The sequence below is a fragment of the Sceloporus undulatus genome, chromosome 3 (assembly GCF_019175285.1).
Source record: "Sceloporus undulatus isolate JIND9_A2432 ecotype Alabama chromosome 3, SceUnd_v1.1, whole genome shotgun sequence".
Taxonomy (NCBI): domain Eukaryota; kingdom Metazoa; phylum Chordata; class Lepidosauria; order Squamata; family Phrynosomatidae; genus Sceloporus; species Sceloporus undulatus.
Genome location: NC_056524.1, coordinates 140,311,057 through 140,328,456, shown reverse-complemented (window position 1 = coordinate 140,328,456; position 17,400 = coordinate 140,311,057). Strand labels below are relative to the sequence as shown.

The window sequence follows — 17,400 nt, the reverse complement described above, 5'->3', positions numbered from 1 at the left end:
TTAAAGCGATATAAATAAAATTAAGTTTCTGTCTGTTTGTTACTGTGTCATAGGAAAACAGCTGGATGGTCTGCTTTAAAATTTAGGCTATGTGGCATACTTAAGACTTACTAGGGGTCCTATGTGGGCACTTCAATTATATTTTAAATGAAATTTCAACAAGCTTGCTTGGGCATGTTTGGTAGAATCTCTAACATCATATCCATGGACTTTTGAATCATAATGTATGCTTCCAGCTATGATTCCAAGAGACCTTCCACTGTTAGAAATTTATCTGTACTTTGTATGTACTGACAGTCCCTTAGTGCTATTGGTGATTTGTACATATAGCTCACTTGGATTTGGGTTAGTTACTTTTATCTGTATAAATAAAATTAAGTTTCCATTTCTTTGTCTGTTTCTCATTGGATCAAGGGAAAATGGCTAAATGCCTGTTTGCCAAATGTGGGAAGCAGTGGTTTCTCTAGATTTAGTGTCACCCCAGTGTGGCTCATGGTGTCACCCACAATGGTGCACCCCTCACCAGTCAGAAGGGGGGGGCAGCTGTCATAGGAACTATATAAATAAAAGTATGTTTCTATCTGTTTGCAAGTATATTATTGTATCATGCTCAAATGGTTGCACTCATTTTTACCAAATCTGGAGGGACATTTCTTATGGTTTGACTTAGCATATAGGCTTTGTGGCATATGTGAAATTCTTAGCATATAGGCTATGTGGAAATATATGAAAAGGGGAGGCACCCTATTATACACACTGACACACACACACACACACACAGAGCAGTGTGTTTGGTAGCCAATTGGGAAAAACATACTCTCCCAAGGCCAACTATAGGCCTTAACAGGCAGGCCAAAATAAAGCTGCTTTGGGTCACTTTGGAAGTATGCTGTTTAAATGACATATGTATCTTAAGAAGCCAGAAGTTGTGCCAAAGCTGCGCTCCAGTCCTTAGAGTGGCTGGCCTCTTAAGATCCGTGTGTCATTTAAACAGCACACCTCCAAAGTGACCCAAAGCAGCTTTATTTTGGCCTGTCTGCTCGGGCCCTTACTCAATTGGCTGCAATGGAAATCGCCTTGGTTTCCGATCCAGTTGTGTACTACTTAACCACTTAAATCAGAATTTCTGAGAATACTGTTGTTACTTTTTCTGCTACCCCTGGAAACAATCAAAAGATTTGCTGTTGTAGTGGGAGGCTATGTAAACATTTGTGTCCAGCTTTCAAGAACTAGGAGTGACAGAGCAGAACGACATAATTCTGTCTGAAGTGCAGCTAAAAATATTTCAGATCACCATTGGCAATTCACTGTGTATGGGGGCCAGGCAGGGAACAGGAATTGTGACGGAAAGAAAAGCTAAGATGAGGCCAGCAGATGGTAGATGGTAGAAAGTGATTGCCTCTGGATTATTTGCAATAGATGACCAAAGATTTTTGAGACTATAAATAGTTGAACAATAAGGGGGGATCTCCCCAGACCAAAAAAATAATAATTCTAGATTGCCAAACAAATACAATCAAAACTTGTTGAGGAATTAGCAATAGATTTGTGTGTAAACCATACTCATCATACAAAAAACAAATCCATGGGCTGCCTCTGAAAACATGCTAACGTGCCCTGAGAAATTTGCTATTTGCCTTTCTTCTTGGGCATGAGAAAGAACATGGAGTAGCAGTCTCTGTGCTTCTGAGATTGTGGCATGATCTCTATTGCTCCAATCTGAAGCAAGTGATCAATGGTTTCCAGCAGGAGGCAGTGTTTCCAGAAGTGCTTAGAATTGGGAGAGGTGACAACAATCTCATGAAGTTTGTAGGAGAACTATATTTTGTATCTGTGTCTGCGAGTGCTCAGCATGCAACGATCAGCGGTAGATGTCTCCCATACATGAGTGAGCTCCTGGAGTTTGCCCACTACTGGCAGAATGGCGTCAGGACTGCTCCAGAGAACAGGACCCAGAATAATGGATGCAAGCTACAGGAAAAGAGATTCCACCTCAACATTAGGAGGAACTTCCTGACAGTAAGGGCTGTTCGACAGTGGAACAAACTCCCTCGGAGTGTAATGGAGTCTCCTTCCTTGGAGGTCTTTAAGCAGAGGCTGGATGGCCATCTGTCCGGGATGCTTTGATTGTGATTTCCTGCATGGCAGAGGTTGGACTGGGTGGCCCTTGTGGTCTCTTCCAAGTCTTATGATTCTATGATTCTTCCAACTCTTATGGTTCTATCATTCTATGCTCCTGACATTGCTGTTGGACTGAGGTTGGCCAGCTGCTGCAGAGGACTGGGGCTTGGGCTGCAATCTAGGTTCACCCGACTGTGTTTAGAAGCCTCTGGAGTCCCTGAACTGAAGGAAGGGGTGAAATGATACCTGGGAGTTTGAAAAGAAGGATGTCCCTGCCTATTGTGTCTTTCATCTTCCCTCTTTATCACACTAGGGGAGATCCTATGGGGAAATGGGAGTTGAATGTGATTTAAAGTACATTTGAATTTAAACCAAATTTGTAAATTCAGTTAGTTTATCACACTAGGGACTCCCCAAATGAAATAACGTGAAGTTAATCTGAATGCAAAGCAGAGAAAACCAGCAGCTTTTTTACTTTCGGATTGGTCCGAAAGTAAAAAGCTGCCGGTTTTCTCTGCTTTGCGTTTGGATTAACTTTGCGTTATTTCCCGTTAACTGCGACATCGTGTGATAAACTTTGATAAAATTTCCAGATTTTCTTTGGTTTAAATCTAGTTTAACTCCTGTTTCCCCATGAAATCTCACTAGTATGATCAGTTCAGTGCCTTTTATTGTCCTTGTTTTCTACCAGGATGGGTTCCAAAGAGCACTCATACATCCATGTTCCAACTCTAGAGTTGGCACCTAACCATCACTGATGCTGCCTGAGCCATGGTACTGAAATGGACTGCATCCATGGTATTATCTGCTGAGAAGACAGCTGTCTTCATTAGCTTATTCAGCCTTTGTCTGAGCTTGGTTTCACCATGAAGAACCTCTTTTAGTAACTCCTTAATTCAGTGAAGAGAAGCCTTGGCTATGATGGAAACAGAAGTGGCTGCCCTAATGGATAAGGAAGTGGCCTCATGAACTTTCTTAAGGGGTGCCTCCACCTTCTTGTCCTCAGACATCTTCACTATCTGTGCAAAACACAGAAAAAGAGGCCAGGGCAGAAATTGAAGCATTGTCCAGAGTGGTTTGAAAGTCAGCCATCACATTCTTAGGAAAGCTTCCCAATGGTTAACCCGTTTGAGGATGTTTTGCTTCACTCCTCCCTTACAATTTGCATGAAATTTTCAAAGAATGACACCTTGAAAGAGATGGGCATTGCCATTGGGAAAAACTCCCCATTCCCTTTGGAGGAGATCTGGGTCCTGTGAGGGGAGCAACTCAGATGAAAGGGACCCAAGGTCCTGACTGCCTTCCTAAAGACAGTCATTGAAATGGAATAATCTAACTGGATGGGGGCAAGGAGAGGGGTCATCCTCCCTCCATTTGATAAAACTCCCCCTCCTCTGCTTCTTCATTTAACAAGTAGCACTTTCAAATTAGAAAAGTATTTCTAAAATGAATGGTATTTTTCATGTTCTATGCCGATATCATGCCAATCCTACATTTTTTTTGAAAAAATAGCAAAAAAATACCATGAAAAGCAACAAACAGAAAAGTGTTTTGTTTTTCAAAAGAACAAGCAGGCGAGTAAGTAACACAAAAAGCTGGACAACTAGTGGCAAAGAACTATTTTGAAACACTGTGATGAGAAAAAGCCATGAATTCCTTTCTAAAGAAGTAACTTCCCAAGTTGGAAAAGTGGGAATAATGCCAAGCTATTTAAAAGCAAGATGTAGGACAAGCACAATTCCTCTGTGAAATCAAAATTAATCTTGTCATGGACATTGGTTACATAGTCCAGGGAAGAGGCTGTGGGATTTGAACATAGTATATCTGCCTTTAAATCCTAGCTCACTTATCTCGCTCTCTCAGGCTCACATTCCCCTTCACTAAGTGAAGAATAATTGGGTTCATAGGCTAAAATGCTTTACAGTTAAAAGCTTTGCAGCATCATATGAATAACATTTTCCCCTAGATGAAATGCATTTGATTGATGTGACCATCCATGGAAGGATGTTTAATGTGACAACACGAAACTGATTTCCCCGAGCAAATTCGGCCTCAATTAGCATGTCCTACAGTTAATTTTCTATGGAGACATACATTCCTGTCTGGTGATTTTTGTTTCCCACTCTTTTTCCTTCAGTACAGTCTTCAAAACCAACATGCATCATCTATTGTGGATTTAAAGTTTCCATGGTGAAGGGACGGCCAGTTAGCATTTTCAATGTTTTGGTGTGTTCCTATTATCATCTCACTGTTGTAGCAGCAGAAAAAGCATGAGCGGCTGTGTGGTTAACCGACCTGGCTGCAGTATTCTGCCCAGAGCACAGTGAGGTAAGAGACCATGATGGCATATCTAACAAGGATCTTAAAATGCTATTTTTCTTGACCCAAACTGATCCTTTGTTTAAATAAGTAAAATGACAGCCTGCCCTAAGGCTGTATTCAATTACCACTCAATGTCCATGGGAACTACCAGGCAACATGACCAAATCCTCAATTTCCCTATGATTATGTTAAATTGATATCCGTTCCAGAATAATTCCAGGACAAGCAATCAGGTGGCCACAGGTGTGTCCATAAATTCTACCCTTAGCACCCACTGTGGTTCCTACCTGTCTCTGATTAGCAAAGTGTGGGATGTGTATATGCTGTGGTTGGAAGTGTGAAAGAAAGAGACAATTTTTACAGGGCAATACTAAATAAGAGGATTGTGGGTCCAAAGGAGCTCTGTCTCCTAGAAGGTTTACTTGTTGTTGATGATGTGTATCCTCAAGTCGTTTCTGATTTATGGTGACCCTAAGGTTTTCTGGGCCTGTGAGTGGGCCACTCATCCAAGGTTACCCAGTGGGTTTCCATAGCTAAGTGGGGAACTGAACACTGATGTCCAACACAGCAACCCAACACCCAAACTACTACACCTTCCGGGGTCTCAGAAGGTTTACTAGTGTGTCTAAAAGAAAAATATTTTGTTTATGATATTAAGTACAAAGCAGAAGTGAGTTATGAAGCTGCAAAATACAAAACCATAAAAATATCAACCACTATGCATATGTGTGCACATGCACATACACCCCCCCCCCAAAAAAAAACCCCATAATATAAATATAAGGCAATATCCGCAGACAAGCAAATCCCCTTTTTTCTTGGGCAGATGGAAGTGTTTGAAAATGAAGTGTTTGCTTGTGTCCACACAAGTTTCAAACAATTGGAGTCTTAAAGCATTCCTGGATACAAACTTGGTATCAGAGTCTGTCCTTTTTTTTACAGCACACTTTGTAAGCCCCAGGAATGCATACCTGCAGGGAACCCATTGGAAACCCCAGAATTAGACAATTAAACAGGGCCTGTTATTTGGCATCTTCTTAAGTGGAATACTTGTGCATGGGACAGTATACGTCTGACCAATGATGAAGAATTGACATTTTTTTAAAAAAAATAATTCTTAATATTGAAAATTTCTATTTCAGAAAATGCACCATTAAAAAAAAATAAAAGCATGGGTCAAACTGGAAAATGGGTACCCATGAAGAGCAGGGTGTTTGTATTTATTTTGCATATGCAGATGACAATGCTTCTAAAGAAGGGAAGTGGGAAATATCTGCTATTAAAATACCGAAACATGCTGAAAACCATAGCTTGCTTTCCATTACATTCTTTAAACATTGCTAAAAAGCATTGCTTGCATAGCATTTTTAGCATACCTGAAGAGCTTGTTGTTGTGTGCCTTCAAGTTGTTTCTGACTTTTGGCAACTCAAAGGCAAAACTATCATAGGGTTTTCTTGGCAAGATGGGGTTTGCCATTGCCTCCCTCTGAGGCTGAGTGCATGTGATGTGACAAAGGTCACCCAGTGGGTTTCATGGTTGAACTGGGAATCGAACACTGATCTCCAGATCTGTAATCCAACAATACTACACCATCCTAGCTCCCATATCCAACATGCAATCCACTAAACCATGCTGGGTCTCATATGGTAAATAAATGCAAATGTGCTGTTACTCATAGGCATCCATTGCAGTTTGGGAATTTTTCAGTTTGACTGATGTGGGATCTATGCATTGTGTTTGAATATACCTGGTATATGGGAGGGCATAACAGAGGCCATAGGGAAAGAGCCTTCCTTCTCTGCATCCAACAGCCACCTCTCCTTCCATCACTCTCAGCAGCTGGGACGTCGAGCAAAGGCTTCCAATCCCACCCCTTCCTTCTCTTTAAATCCCTCGTGCCTTGTGGTATTTTGGCAATGTTATCAAGCACTGTCGGCTATTATTTTCCTACTTTTGTCATTGTTATATTCTCTTCTATTATCGCATACTGAATCCTTTCCTTCCCATGGCTCCACGCATCTCTCCTAACCTGATCCCTATTCGGCCTCTTCCTATCTCCCAGCTTCCATTCCTCTGTTCACTCTAGAACTGTCACTCTGTTGCTCCGAAAGCGACTGTAGTCCACGATCTTTTTCTCTCTAGATCATTTAACCTTCTCGCTCTTACTGAAACCTGGCTCCTAGCCCATGATACCGCTACTTCCACTGCCCTTTCTTTTGGTGGTCTCTCTTTCACCCACACAAGCCGCCCTGAGGGTCAAGGAGGAGGGGTCGGTATCTTATTGTCCAATTCCTGCCAGTTTCAACCCGTTCATCAAGCTCGCAGTCTTGGCTTCACTTTCAACTCTTCTCTGTCGTTTATTCCCCAGATCCAGGCCAGTGCCAAGATCTGTAGATTCTTTCTCCACATTGCCAAGATCCGTCCATTCCTCTCAGCCTCTACTGCCAAGACTCTAGTCCATGCCCTAGTGGTATCTCGACTAGATTATTGTAACCTTCTTCTGACAGGGCTTCCTCTTTCACACTTCCATTCTTTAATCTCTATCCAGCATTTAGCTGCACGTATTATTACACCCGTTCACCGCTTTGACCATGTTTCTCCTTTTTTCTCCTCTTCATTGGGTTCCCTCCCCCTTCTGCATCCGGTATAAGCTTTTGTTGTTGACTTTCAAAGCCCTCCGTTGACTGGCTCCTCCTTACTTATCTGAACTTCTATCTCCTTACATTCCTACTTGTACACTCCGCTCTGGTAGTCAAGGTCTCCTATCCCAGCGTAGGATTGCCACTGCCCCCTCCCAGATTCCTCCCTTCTCACTTGCTGCCCCTTACTCCTGGAACCTTCTTCCACCACGTGTACACCTCATTACTTCTCTACCCGGTTTTAAAACTGAGTTAAAGACTATATTGTTTAGCGAAGCGTTCCCAGGGGTGAGCCCCTCTCTGCCCTAGGATGCCTCATTTTAACTATCCATTAAAAAGCCAAGCCCTCCCTCCAGGCCATCTCCCTTGGTCCAGGCATCGAAGGTAGAGAAGAACTGCTGGACCTGATCCCTTTCCCCACCACCACTCCCTTCTCCTTTTGTGTCATGTCTTTTTAAGATTGTAAGCCTGAGGGCAGGGAACCGTCTAATTAAAAAGATTGTATGTACAGCGCTGTGTAAATTTACAGCGCTTTATAAATAAAGGTTACTAATAATAATAGGACAGATGTGATTTTCTCATCCAAGGTCTGCCCTTATAGGGAGATACCCAACTTCTAATGCCCAATGAAGAGATATCCTGGGAGCAGGGGCATCAGTGGTACCTGTGCTAATAGTGGAAGAGGCAAAATTCAGCAAAGCAAAAAGCAGCACTTTAAAGTTTGTTTTAAATACCTACCCCCCCATTTTTGTGATGTGGTTTTCCAGGGTGTGGGAGAGGGGCTCAAAACAACTTTGGAGACACTCAAATGTCCCACAAGAGCACAATTCCTTTCCTTGCTTTAGCTGACTTGCATCTCTCTCTTTGTGCACCTACTTCCTAATGTATTTAGTTAGGAAATATCCAAAATTACAGAAAGCCTTTTCTGAGGAGACCCATACCATAAGCTCTGTCTTTGTCTAATCAAGAAAAAAGCAAATTATCAGTTACCGTGAAATTATGACACAATATGAAATTTATTTATATACAATTTAGTTTTAATATAGTGCTGCAGCAAAGACAAGTCTAGTCAACCTGAAATTCACATCTCTTAAGTGTTTCATTGAATTTCTAAAAACAAAATGAAAATATTACACAGCGAAAGACCTTCATGTTGCCTTCATTTACTGCAGTCAAATATAAACTGTAATTATGCAAACTGTTTTAAACTTTGAACTGACATACTAAGGGTGACTTCACAGGTTAGCACATCCAGAACTGTGTGTACAGTGAAGCACAAAACATGTCTATAGTTTATAGTTTCCACCCACCATTCACACATGTATTTTGTTGTGACTACGTAACTGGGAACATATATATAAACACAACCTTCTGCACTTGCCATGTAGGAAAATAGCAAAGCAATCCAACAATCCTAACCAAAATGCACGGCAATTGTAAAGCTTAAACTATTTACTTTTGAATTTGCTATTCAGCCTTGAATAGAACTGGGGCCTTAACTTTCCCTTCAACCTGAAGCTTTTCTCAGCAACACCAGATTCAATGAAGAAACCTGGAAAGGGGAAGCACATCTTTACCCAAGCTTTACTTTATCCGTCATAGGCTCTTTAATCCCCTCTCCACAGTCACAAATATTTATTTAAGAATCCACCAGATAAACAAATATGTGGGCAACTTAAGTGGACCAGAATTCAGAGCCCATGAAGGTATTTTCATCATGGGGGCTGTTCATCATTCCTTCCCCAACTGTGCTCAAGAAGCACCACTATCACCTCCTCTTTCCAAAAGGTCTTCTGTGTCTTCAAGTTCCCATGCAAGTAAAAATTCAAGTCATCTTACCAGTCCTACCTGTGTAAGTGCTGGAATACTATACCTGGTGAATTTCCACTTACATAGTACTGAAGGCACAAGCTACCTGCCATACCCAGGAGATGCCAAAATCCTTTGGGTTCATCTAAGACTGCAATGCTGCCACAGAGAAAGGGGTTCAGAACCAATACAAAAGTCACCATTGCAGTGTGTAGCTGAGAAGGGCATGCCTTACCATTCCCATGAAGGCACCAAACTGCATAGTACAAAGCCACCAGGGGTGGGGCAGGGAGTTAAAAGAATAAAGACCATGGTTCTAGATGTCAAATTAAGGCCTTCAGGTGCAAAAAATGAACACCATTAATATTTATCAGTGGCCAGCTGGTATCTTAATCCTAACCTGCAAGTAACTTCCACAAACTTTTGTGGAATTTAGTATCAAATAAATTAGCTCAGAAGCAGTGGTAAGTTATCCTAATTTGGACATATAACCCAATCGAAAAGTTAAGAAGTTTGGCATTAAATCACATCCAAACATTAAAACTGAGCAGCAACTTTCTACAGTGTGGCTCCAGTTACAACAGGAATGAACAAAGGTGGCTCAAAACTAAAGAGAATAAAGTGATCGCTCAATGCACCTTGCAAACTAAAACTTTGATAGTTGAGAATTAAAATTGAAAAAAACAAGAGTGCATTTGTAATTGAAAAGATGCGACCTAAACTGAGGTAAAGTCATGGGGGGAGCAGCAGCCACTAGCATTTTGTTGCCAACTGGTTTCAGCACTTTCTACTGGGAGAAAATTAATAAAGGTGTCTATTGTTTTTAACAGAGAAGAACAACACCAGTTCTACAGTGCTGCCCTCCAGATAAATAAGGATCAGACATGAGGCAATTGTTGCTCCAAGAATTAAACGCTGATGCTGGCTGAGGACCTAGTAGAAACAATTCTCACCATTTCTACCATACATAACTAGAAACTACCACAAGTTGACTCAAATCAAGGTGCACAGTAACTTGATATTTTTAAATCTATGATTTAAAAATTAGCTTATATCTATGCAATGCCATGTTTTATACTAATGATATTTTTAACCTGTTGTGTTCTCTACACACTCTAATGCAGTAGCTCTTTATAGAAGAGGTCCCAAATAAAAACCATGAAGATTCACTATTGCCCTGGAACAATACTATGACAATAAAAAATCAGATATGCTTCCTGACACCAACAAATAAAGTACAAAAATGGACTACTAATTCTTGTTCCACTGGCCAAAAGGGGCATTTATAGAAGAAAACAATACATTTTTTTCTTTGTACGTTTGTTCAAATGTAAGAAAAATGTGTTTCTGGACAAGAAAGGGACCCTTACCTTAAATAATACCAAATTATATTTTCAAAATATGAAGCTCTGTAGATCTGGCATACCAATTCATTTATTTTAATTATTATTATTATTTATTTAATTAATTATCTCAGTTCTTATCTTTAATTGGTAAGGAGGCTGGTCTTTAAACAAGTTTCTCTAGTGAGGAAAAAGTATTCATTACTTCATAGGCCCAAACAACAGAGACCATACTTTGAGGATAGCAACTCTCCTCTGCAACACCCACCTATTCTGTTTGCATGTTTATCTAGACCACCTGGAAGCTCCTTAGACGCTGTAGAGAAAAAACAAATAGTACTTTGCGTGCCAGGCTTGCATCATGGTAGGGAAAACAGAAGTAGCAAATCAGCAGTGATCACTGAACACTTCTTACAGATCGCTGAGAGAGAAAATTTTGCAGAAATAGGAAGAGAAAGAAATGTACTAGCCTGAGAATGTATAACATTTTGTCCTAGTTTGGCTGAAACTGTTATTAATGCACACAATAGACAAGTTTATTCTCCCCATCACTGCAACAGGGTGAACATAGAATAAGTGTAAGTTCATTTGACCAGACTGAATGGAGATACTCATTATGGATATGCACTGGATAAAAAGCTTACAGAGCATCACAAAGCACTCGACAATAAAGGTACATTTGCTTTAACCCCAATGTTTCTCACAATGCAAATAATGGTACTGTACATTTGATAGTTAAAGTGTATGGTACACATTTCCATATTTCCAAAGGAAGAGTGAAGAAAATAGGGCATCTTTTGGTATTCAGACATGTTCCTGAAGCCATCTCAAGAATGTTTTACTTTCCAGACCTCTCTCGCCATCAGTAGCCACCTTCTCCATCATGTCACAGTATTTCAGCACTGCTTGAAAGAGATCTCCCACTTTCCAGCCTTTCTCTCGCAAGCTCTTTGAAATCTAGGAGCAACACCCCCCGAAAAAAATAACATAGATGTAAGTTTGTATGCTTGAAATGTGACAGTCTGTGATAAAGCACATATTTGAGAGATAAGCCTACATTTTAGTTGGTATCTTTTCATGGATGAGAAAACTCTCCATTTACAAAGATGGGAGGGAATTAGGGTGGGAAGGACAAGGTACTTATCACCTTCCTTTTGATATGGAATACTGTCCTGTCTCACCAGTCACAATAGGATCACTTTCCTCTTACTGCCATAAACCTTATTGTATATATAGCCAATGGCCTTTACAATTCATTAAAAAATATAGCAATGAAAGATATACAAGATTAAAAATAGTAGTTTTAAGAATATTAGACATAACTTTAAAAGTACTGCCCCCCCCCCAACAAATAAAGGAAAATCACTGCATTCTCCTACTTAATTATCTCCCCGACCACTTCAAGAAAGGGAATATTTTAAGTAAGCAATTCGTTTTTATTTTCTTTACTTACACTTAAGTGTACTCTAGTAGATTTTAAACCTTATTATTATTTTTATTTTTTTAATCGAGCAGACTGACAACCACATTATTAAGATTACAGGCTAGAAAAGGTTAATATTTTACAGCTGTCAAAACAAAACACGCTTAAGTCCAGATATTTTTCTTCTATCTGATTTCCTTAAAGATGCTCTTCAAGTAACATTCTCGGTAGCTCTGTGGTCCATGGTTATGTGGGCAGTGGACAGTAGTTAAGGGGAAAGAATCTGAACACAAAATTAATACATTTCTCACCATCCCTAAATAACTGGTATTCCACAGTTGAACAAATGAAATCTAAAAGATGTCTCTCCCTGCATCATCCTTCCATGACACAGAGTGTGGTTTTCTTGGTATATATACTCTGTTTTTGATACAAACCACTGACTCCAGAGTTGCAAATTTAGGAAGTGTATGACTGACAAAACAGAAAATTAAGATTTCTAACAGCAAGCCAACATGAAGTAGTTAAATTAGTTTTCTCCTCAAGGGATCTGAGCAAAGCAATTTCATTGTCTAGCACTTTGAATGGAACCATATATGTATTGAAGGAGATGGGCAGAGGTAGCGAGGATGGCTACATGGACCAAATGAACCAGCTTTCTACAGCCCCCAGAGCACCCTGCCTTCATAACATAGGATCAAAGCCTCCAATTCAACTACGGACCATCTTTCCGAAGTGAGGCCAGTTCCACTTTAAATCCAGGCCATTCCTCCCTTAAACCAAAATAAAAAGACTTCCTGGTCCAGGAAAAACCAGAGTGCTCTGGGTGGCTGTTTGCACACACATCCTACTGTCCTGTCTGGCAGTGCTGCCGCTGGTGCAAATCGCTCCTTCTAAAATTACAACAAGGCACTCAGCCATGTGATCGATGTTGGGCACCTTTTCTGCCAGTGGTGGCAGCACCAGGTAGTACAGAGGGACACATGTGTACACAGCCACCAGAGTGTGGAGGTAATGGGGAGGAAGGCCTGGGAGCAGCTGCAGGGCCAAAATAGTCTGGGAGCAACCTGGAGTATTCTGATCAGTGTAGACCACCCACTAACAGACTGAACTGGTTTCTACTCTGAATAAAACTTTAGAATTATGCAACTTCTGGAAGTTTCTTCTGACTTAGCTTAGATGGGAATACTGAATCTATGGTTCTGGGGGGGAAAACATGCTTTTTGAGATTCTCATGATTAGCATATGCTCCTGTAAGAAAATAACAAGAAAACACGTTCCCCAACATAAAAATCTAGAAGCCAGAAAGAAGGGTAAAACCTGACGTTATTTCAATTGTTCCATGGGCAGGACCAATTATATACAGAGGAGCAATCAGTTATACAAATCCCCTCTTGGAATCTGAAGTGATGCAGATCAGACACCGGGTTGCCATCTCATTCTTCCTGTTTATGAGACATACAGCATTATTAATTCTGCCTTTCCTTCCCAAATTGGGAATCCAGAAATAGGCCTGTATCACATTATGTAGCACAAAGATCTAGCAATCTCATGGATATAGCCTAACAGGTGTGGCAGGGCAAGGTGTGCACGCACATGTACACACAGACATGCACCTTACTAGCTGCTACTACAGCATAAAACTAGGTGCTTCTTCTTGTTATTTTAGTTCTTCTTTTTGTTATTTTAGTTAGTACAGTAATTTCTTGAAAGATTTAAATTTGTTTTACAAGTTATCTTACGACGTAAAATTTGTAAGGAACAGATAGGAAGTATTTGTTATGAAGAAAAATATTATGTCAGGCTAATAAGGCACTGTATTGGTTAGACCACTTCTCCAGGCTCCTTTTAAAGTACAAAAGCAAACTGAGAATAAGCACATCTGGAACTGAAAATCTGTCAGAGAAAATAACAGAATCTCTGACCTATACTGAGGATGTTGTCCTGTTTCTGGTCATCCATCATCAACAGTTTCCATTTTCCCCCCTAACTTCTATTGTGTCTCATTGCTCATTTAGGCTCTCTTATGATGCTACATAATACTCTTCTTAAACCAGCTGCATTAACCTGTTGCTAATTCAGCACTGACCCAGTGATACAATTTGGTTACACAATGAGTGTGCAGGGTTGTTACATGTAATAAAGAGCTGATTAGGGATTATGGTAAGGGCTCCGTTATCACAATTTGTCTTTTTAAGCACCTTGATCTACCCCCTCTCCCTTTTAGTTTTTTGTTCATTTAGTCATTTTAAAATGATTGTTTATATTTTTATCACTATCATTAATATCCCTTTTTAATTAAGCTTTGACAAGCCTTGATCATAGTCCCCTAGTTCATGTGTGATTTGATCAAGCTTCTCTCTTCAAGATCCTCATCCAGGCTTATTATTACTATCCAAAATTTTCTTTTGATCCAGCAAGACTGTACTATTTAATAATAGGCAAAAGCAAAAGAGCAAACAATTTTTAAAAATCAGAAATTTGGATAAGCAAGTGTACTAACCAACCTGGCTCAGAACAACATTTGCTGTTATGAGACTGAACCTTACTCAAGAAGATTGATAGCTTTATTTTTTGAGATGTAAATCTTCACTTGTTTCATTCTGATATGCAAGAAGAAAGGATTTCAAAACTTCTCCCTGCTAGGTACATACTGTGACTGTTTATTCTTGAACAGAAGGAGGAGCAGTCCACAAGAAGCATACCCAAAATTATGGATTTTAATATGACTCGTGGATAAGTCAAGGGTAAAATTTAGGGGCATGTAACAAAGAATGTAAAGGATATAGGAAAGAAAAACTATGCCAAATAACTTACAAAATTCCCAGAGGCATAATTGTTTGTACTCACACTAAAGGCTAGATGGATGAGAATGCAGAGGGGAGTCAGTACTTTCAGGTCAGATTACGCTCTTGCCTTTTACCAGGAAAATGGTTCCTTTTTAAAGGGCAGTACTTACATTGACCTGTGGATAAGTCTACTTGGTTTTTTTGGAGTCAATTTTTTGACTAAAATTTCTAGATTTATACATGAATATACAATATACAATAGGTCCCCAGTGTTTTCTGAGGACCACTCCTCCTATTTATCCAAAGAATACAAGAGTTTCTGTGTAGTCTTAATGACTGTTTGCAATTCATGACATTTCCCCCAAAGAATTAATTTGCACAAAAACAAAAAACAAAAATGCAAAACAAAAAATTGAAAAATTATTTTTTTTCCACAAAAAAAGTTCCATAGCGTGGTTGATAATTTTCTCAATGTTTTGAGACATTCTTCCTCACTGTATTGTTTAAATTCTTATTTTTTTCTGATGTAATCATAGGCCCAGTACAGACAGCCGGTTTGCGATGGCCTGGGGGCAGTTTTAGGGTTCCAGAGCACACAGCATCCGCACGCTCCGGAACCCTAACACGTATGAGTGGCGCCATCTTTATATGGCATTGTCTATATGGCGCGCACATGCGTGATGCAAGTGCAACGCCGCATCTGCACCTCTGGTGCTGCACTTGCGTCATGGATGCAATGGTGCACTGATGATGTCGTCCCTGCATGTCAAAAAGAACCCGTTTTTTCCAGGTTCTTTTTGGTCTGGAGGGATGCTGCGTGGTTTAGCTGTTGCAGTGTCCCTCCAGAGGAAAACTGGGCATCTCCAGTCCGGCCCTTTGGGATGGTCTGGAGAGCCCCATAGTCTCTCATTATGTCCAGACCTGGAGAATTAACTACAATTAAACCAAACCCAAATTCCCTTAATTTTTTAATAACAGACAAAAGTTTTATACATATACACATGCTTCTCTCCCTCTCTCTGTGTATGTGCATGTGTGTAGTCACACACATATACAGTTATTGATAGCTGTTGCTGTTTGGGTAGCCACCTGTGAAATTACATATGGATTCTATCCCTGTGCCCATTTTTAACTCTAAGTGACATTCACTCAATGTACTGGTCTACCCAGGAACTACAAAGAACGGTGATCAGTTAAAAAGTGAAAGCAGAAGATTTTGCTTTCAGATCAGAGGGACCAGAGAAAAAGCTCATAGGCCTAAGGTTGTCCAAAACTATTTGGAAATAAGTAAATTCCATAATTTAGCTTCTTATTTCATTTCTACAAACTCAGTCTAGCCCGTCTTCAATAAAACATATAAATAAATAAGAAGTTTGAGCAAGACTCAAATGAGAAAAAATAGAAAGAGGAAAGCAAAGCCAAAGTATTGCAGTTTCAAGCACAAAGAATGTACACACTGCCCCACAAAATAAACCAAGTAAAAAGTGATTCACTGGACCACAGCATAATTGGTTATACTGTTCATAGCTGGACTTTCATGTACTTTTGGAGCAATGTTATCAAGCGGATTTACTAACCTGTAAATACACAGCTGTATCTCCAGTTCTACACAGGTTACTCTGTAGAGATTTTTAGATGCAGTGCTGATGGGAGTTACATGATTATTCTATGCAAGATCAAAACTGCAAAACTATTTCAAATCTTGACTATGAATGTGAAAAGTGTAACAAGCTATATGAAAAACTGGAATATCTAGTACTTTTATTACTCACAAGAATGAAATCCTCTGGAACATCATCATGAAAATGGAGTTCAGTGACCTCAGTTTCTGAAGCACTCAGCCACTGTAGTGTCATTCTCAGCTGGGAATCCAGTATGTGTGGTCCTATGTCAACATTTATGATAACCAATGTCTTTTCTGTGCTTCCTAACAAAAAAGAATTAAAATGAAAAGTCCAGATTTAATCAAAACATGTCAAATCAATTAATTATATAACATAATTCTTCAAATAATGGCACTAGGTAAATTCTCAAAGTCAGGGCTGAGCGGCTGATGGATACATTTGTCAACATCTCAAATTATTCATGGTAGTTGAAACAAAAAAGGAATGCTAAGTTCCAAAAGAATCTCCTCATACTAGGCAATAAGCAATAAAATGGAAAATACAGTTCAACATAAACGTAAAGTAGTGGAGGGTGACTTCCACGTTTGAAAAACAGCTTCCCTTGACCTAGAACAGGCATGAGAGCAAAAACACCCTGAAATGCAACAAGGAGAAATCTGTGGCGCAGCACTAGACAATTTTTCTCCTGTATCGTGTATGTGTCATGATCTCCTGTATCATGGTATACACACACATCCTTGGGGAAAGCATATGGAACATATGTCACATTTTGCCTACCCTTTGTGGAAAGTGATCTACCTTTGAATACAATGTCCTATTCTCTAAATTTGTGTTAACTTACTAGTCCAGAGATGACAGGGTTGTGATTCAGCAAAGAGCCTTGTTCAGACCTTTTTCGGAATGCATGAGACATATAAATGGGTAGAGGGATGGGGCTACACATAATGGTCTGATCCATTTCTCCCTCCATGTGGCTGGATTCATGTTCTAAGTCTACCATTTCTTGGTTTGAACAGGGAGGTCTAAACAGCTGTGCACACATTCACATGATGGTGCGTAGAATGCTCTGTATGTTTAGGTACCATGTTTTATGTAGACTGTCCAGTGGAACATTCTACACATGTATTTGTAAATGTCAAAAGAACATATCTCAAGAGACTTAAATGTGAACAAAACATCCCTTTTTGTAGCCCCTGCATATCCCCCTTTCCCAGGCAAACAAGTGCGCCCCAAAGTTCAATCACAGTTCCTGGGTGTATAAAGAAGCAGTAGATCTACTAAAAATATCCCCTGACCCTGTAACTGACTGACAAACTCAGAGGTCATAG

At 39.9% G+C, this 17,400-nt stretch overlaps 1 protein-coding gene across 7 annotated transcripts in view; it reads right to left on the bottom strand.

The window, feature by feature from the left end:
* Positions 1-8,098: 8,098 nt before the first annotated feature.
* AKAP11 (A-kinase anchoring protein 11) overlaps positions 8,099-17,400 on the bottom strand; it is a 47,276-nt gene continuing 37,974 nt past the window's right edge. For all 7 annotated transcript variants that reach the window (XM_042457607.1, XM_042457606.1, XM_042457608.1 and 4 more), the window contains 2 exons: positions 16,220-16,374; positions 8,099-11,192 (listed from right to left, as the gene is read on the bottom strand). In XM_042457607.1, the coding sequence (XP_042313541.1) occupies positions 11,040-11,192; positions 16,220-16,374 (308 nt within the window). In that variant the 3' untranslated portion in view covers positions 8,099-11,039. The remainder of the gene's footprint in view (positions 11,193-16,219; positions 16,375-17,400) is intronic.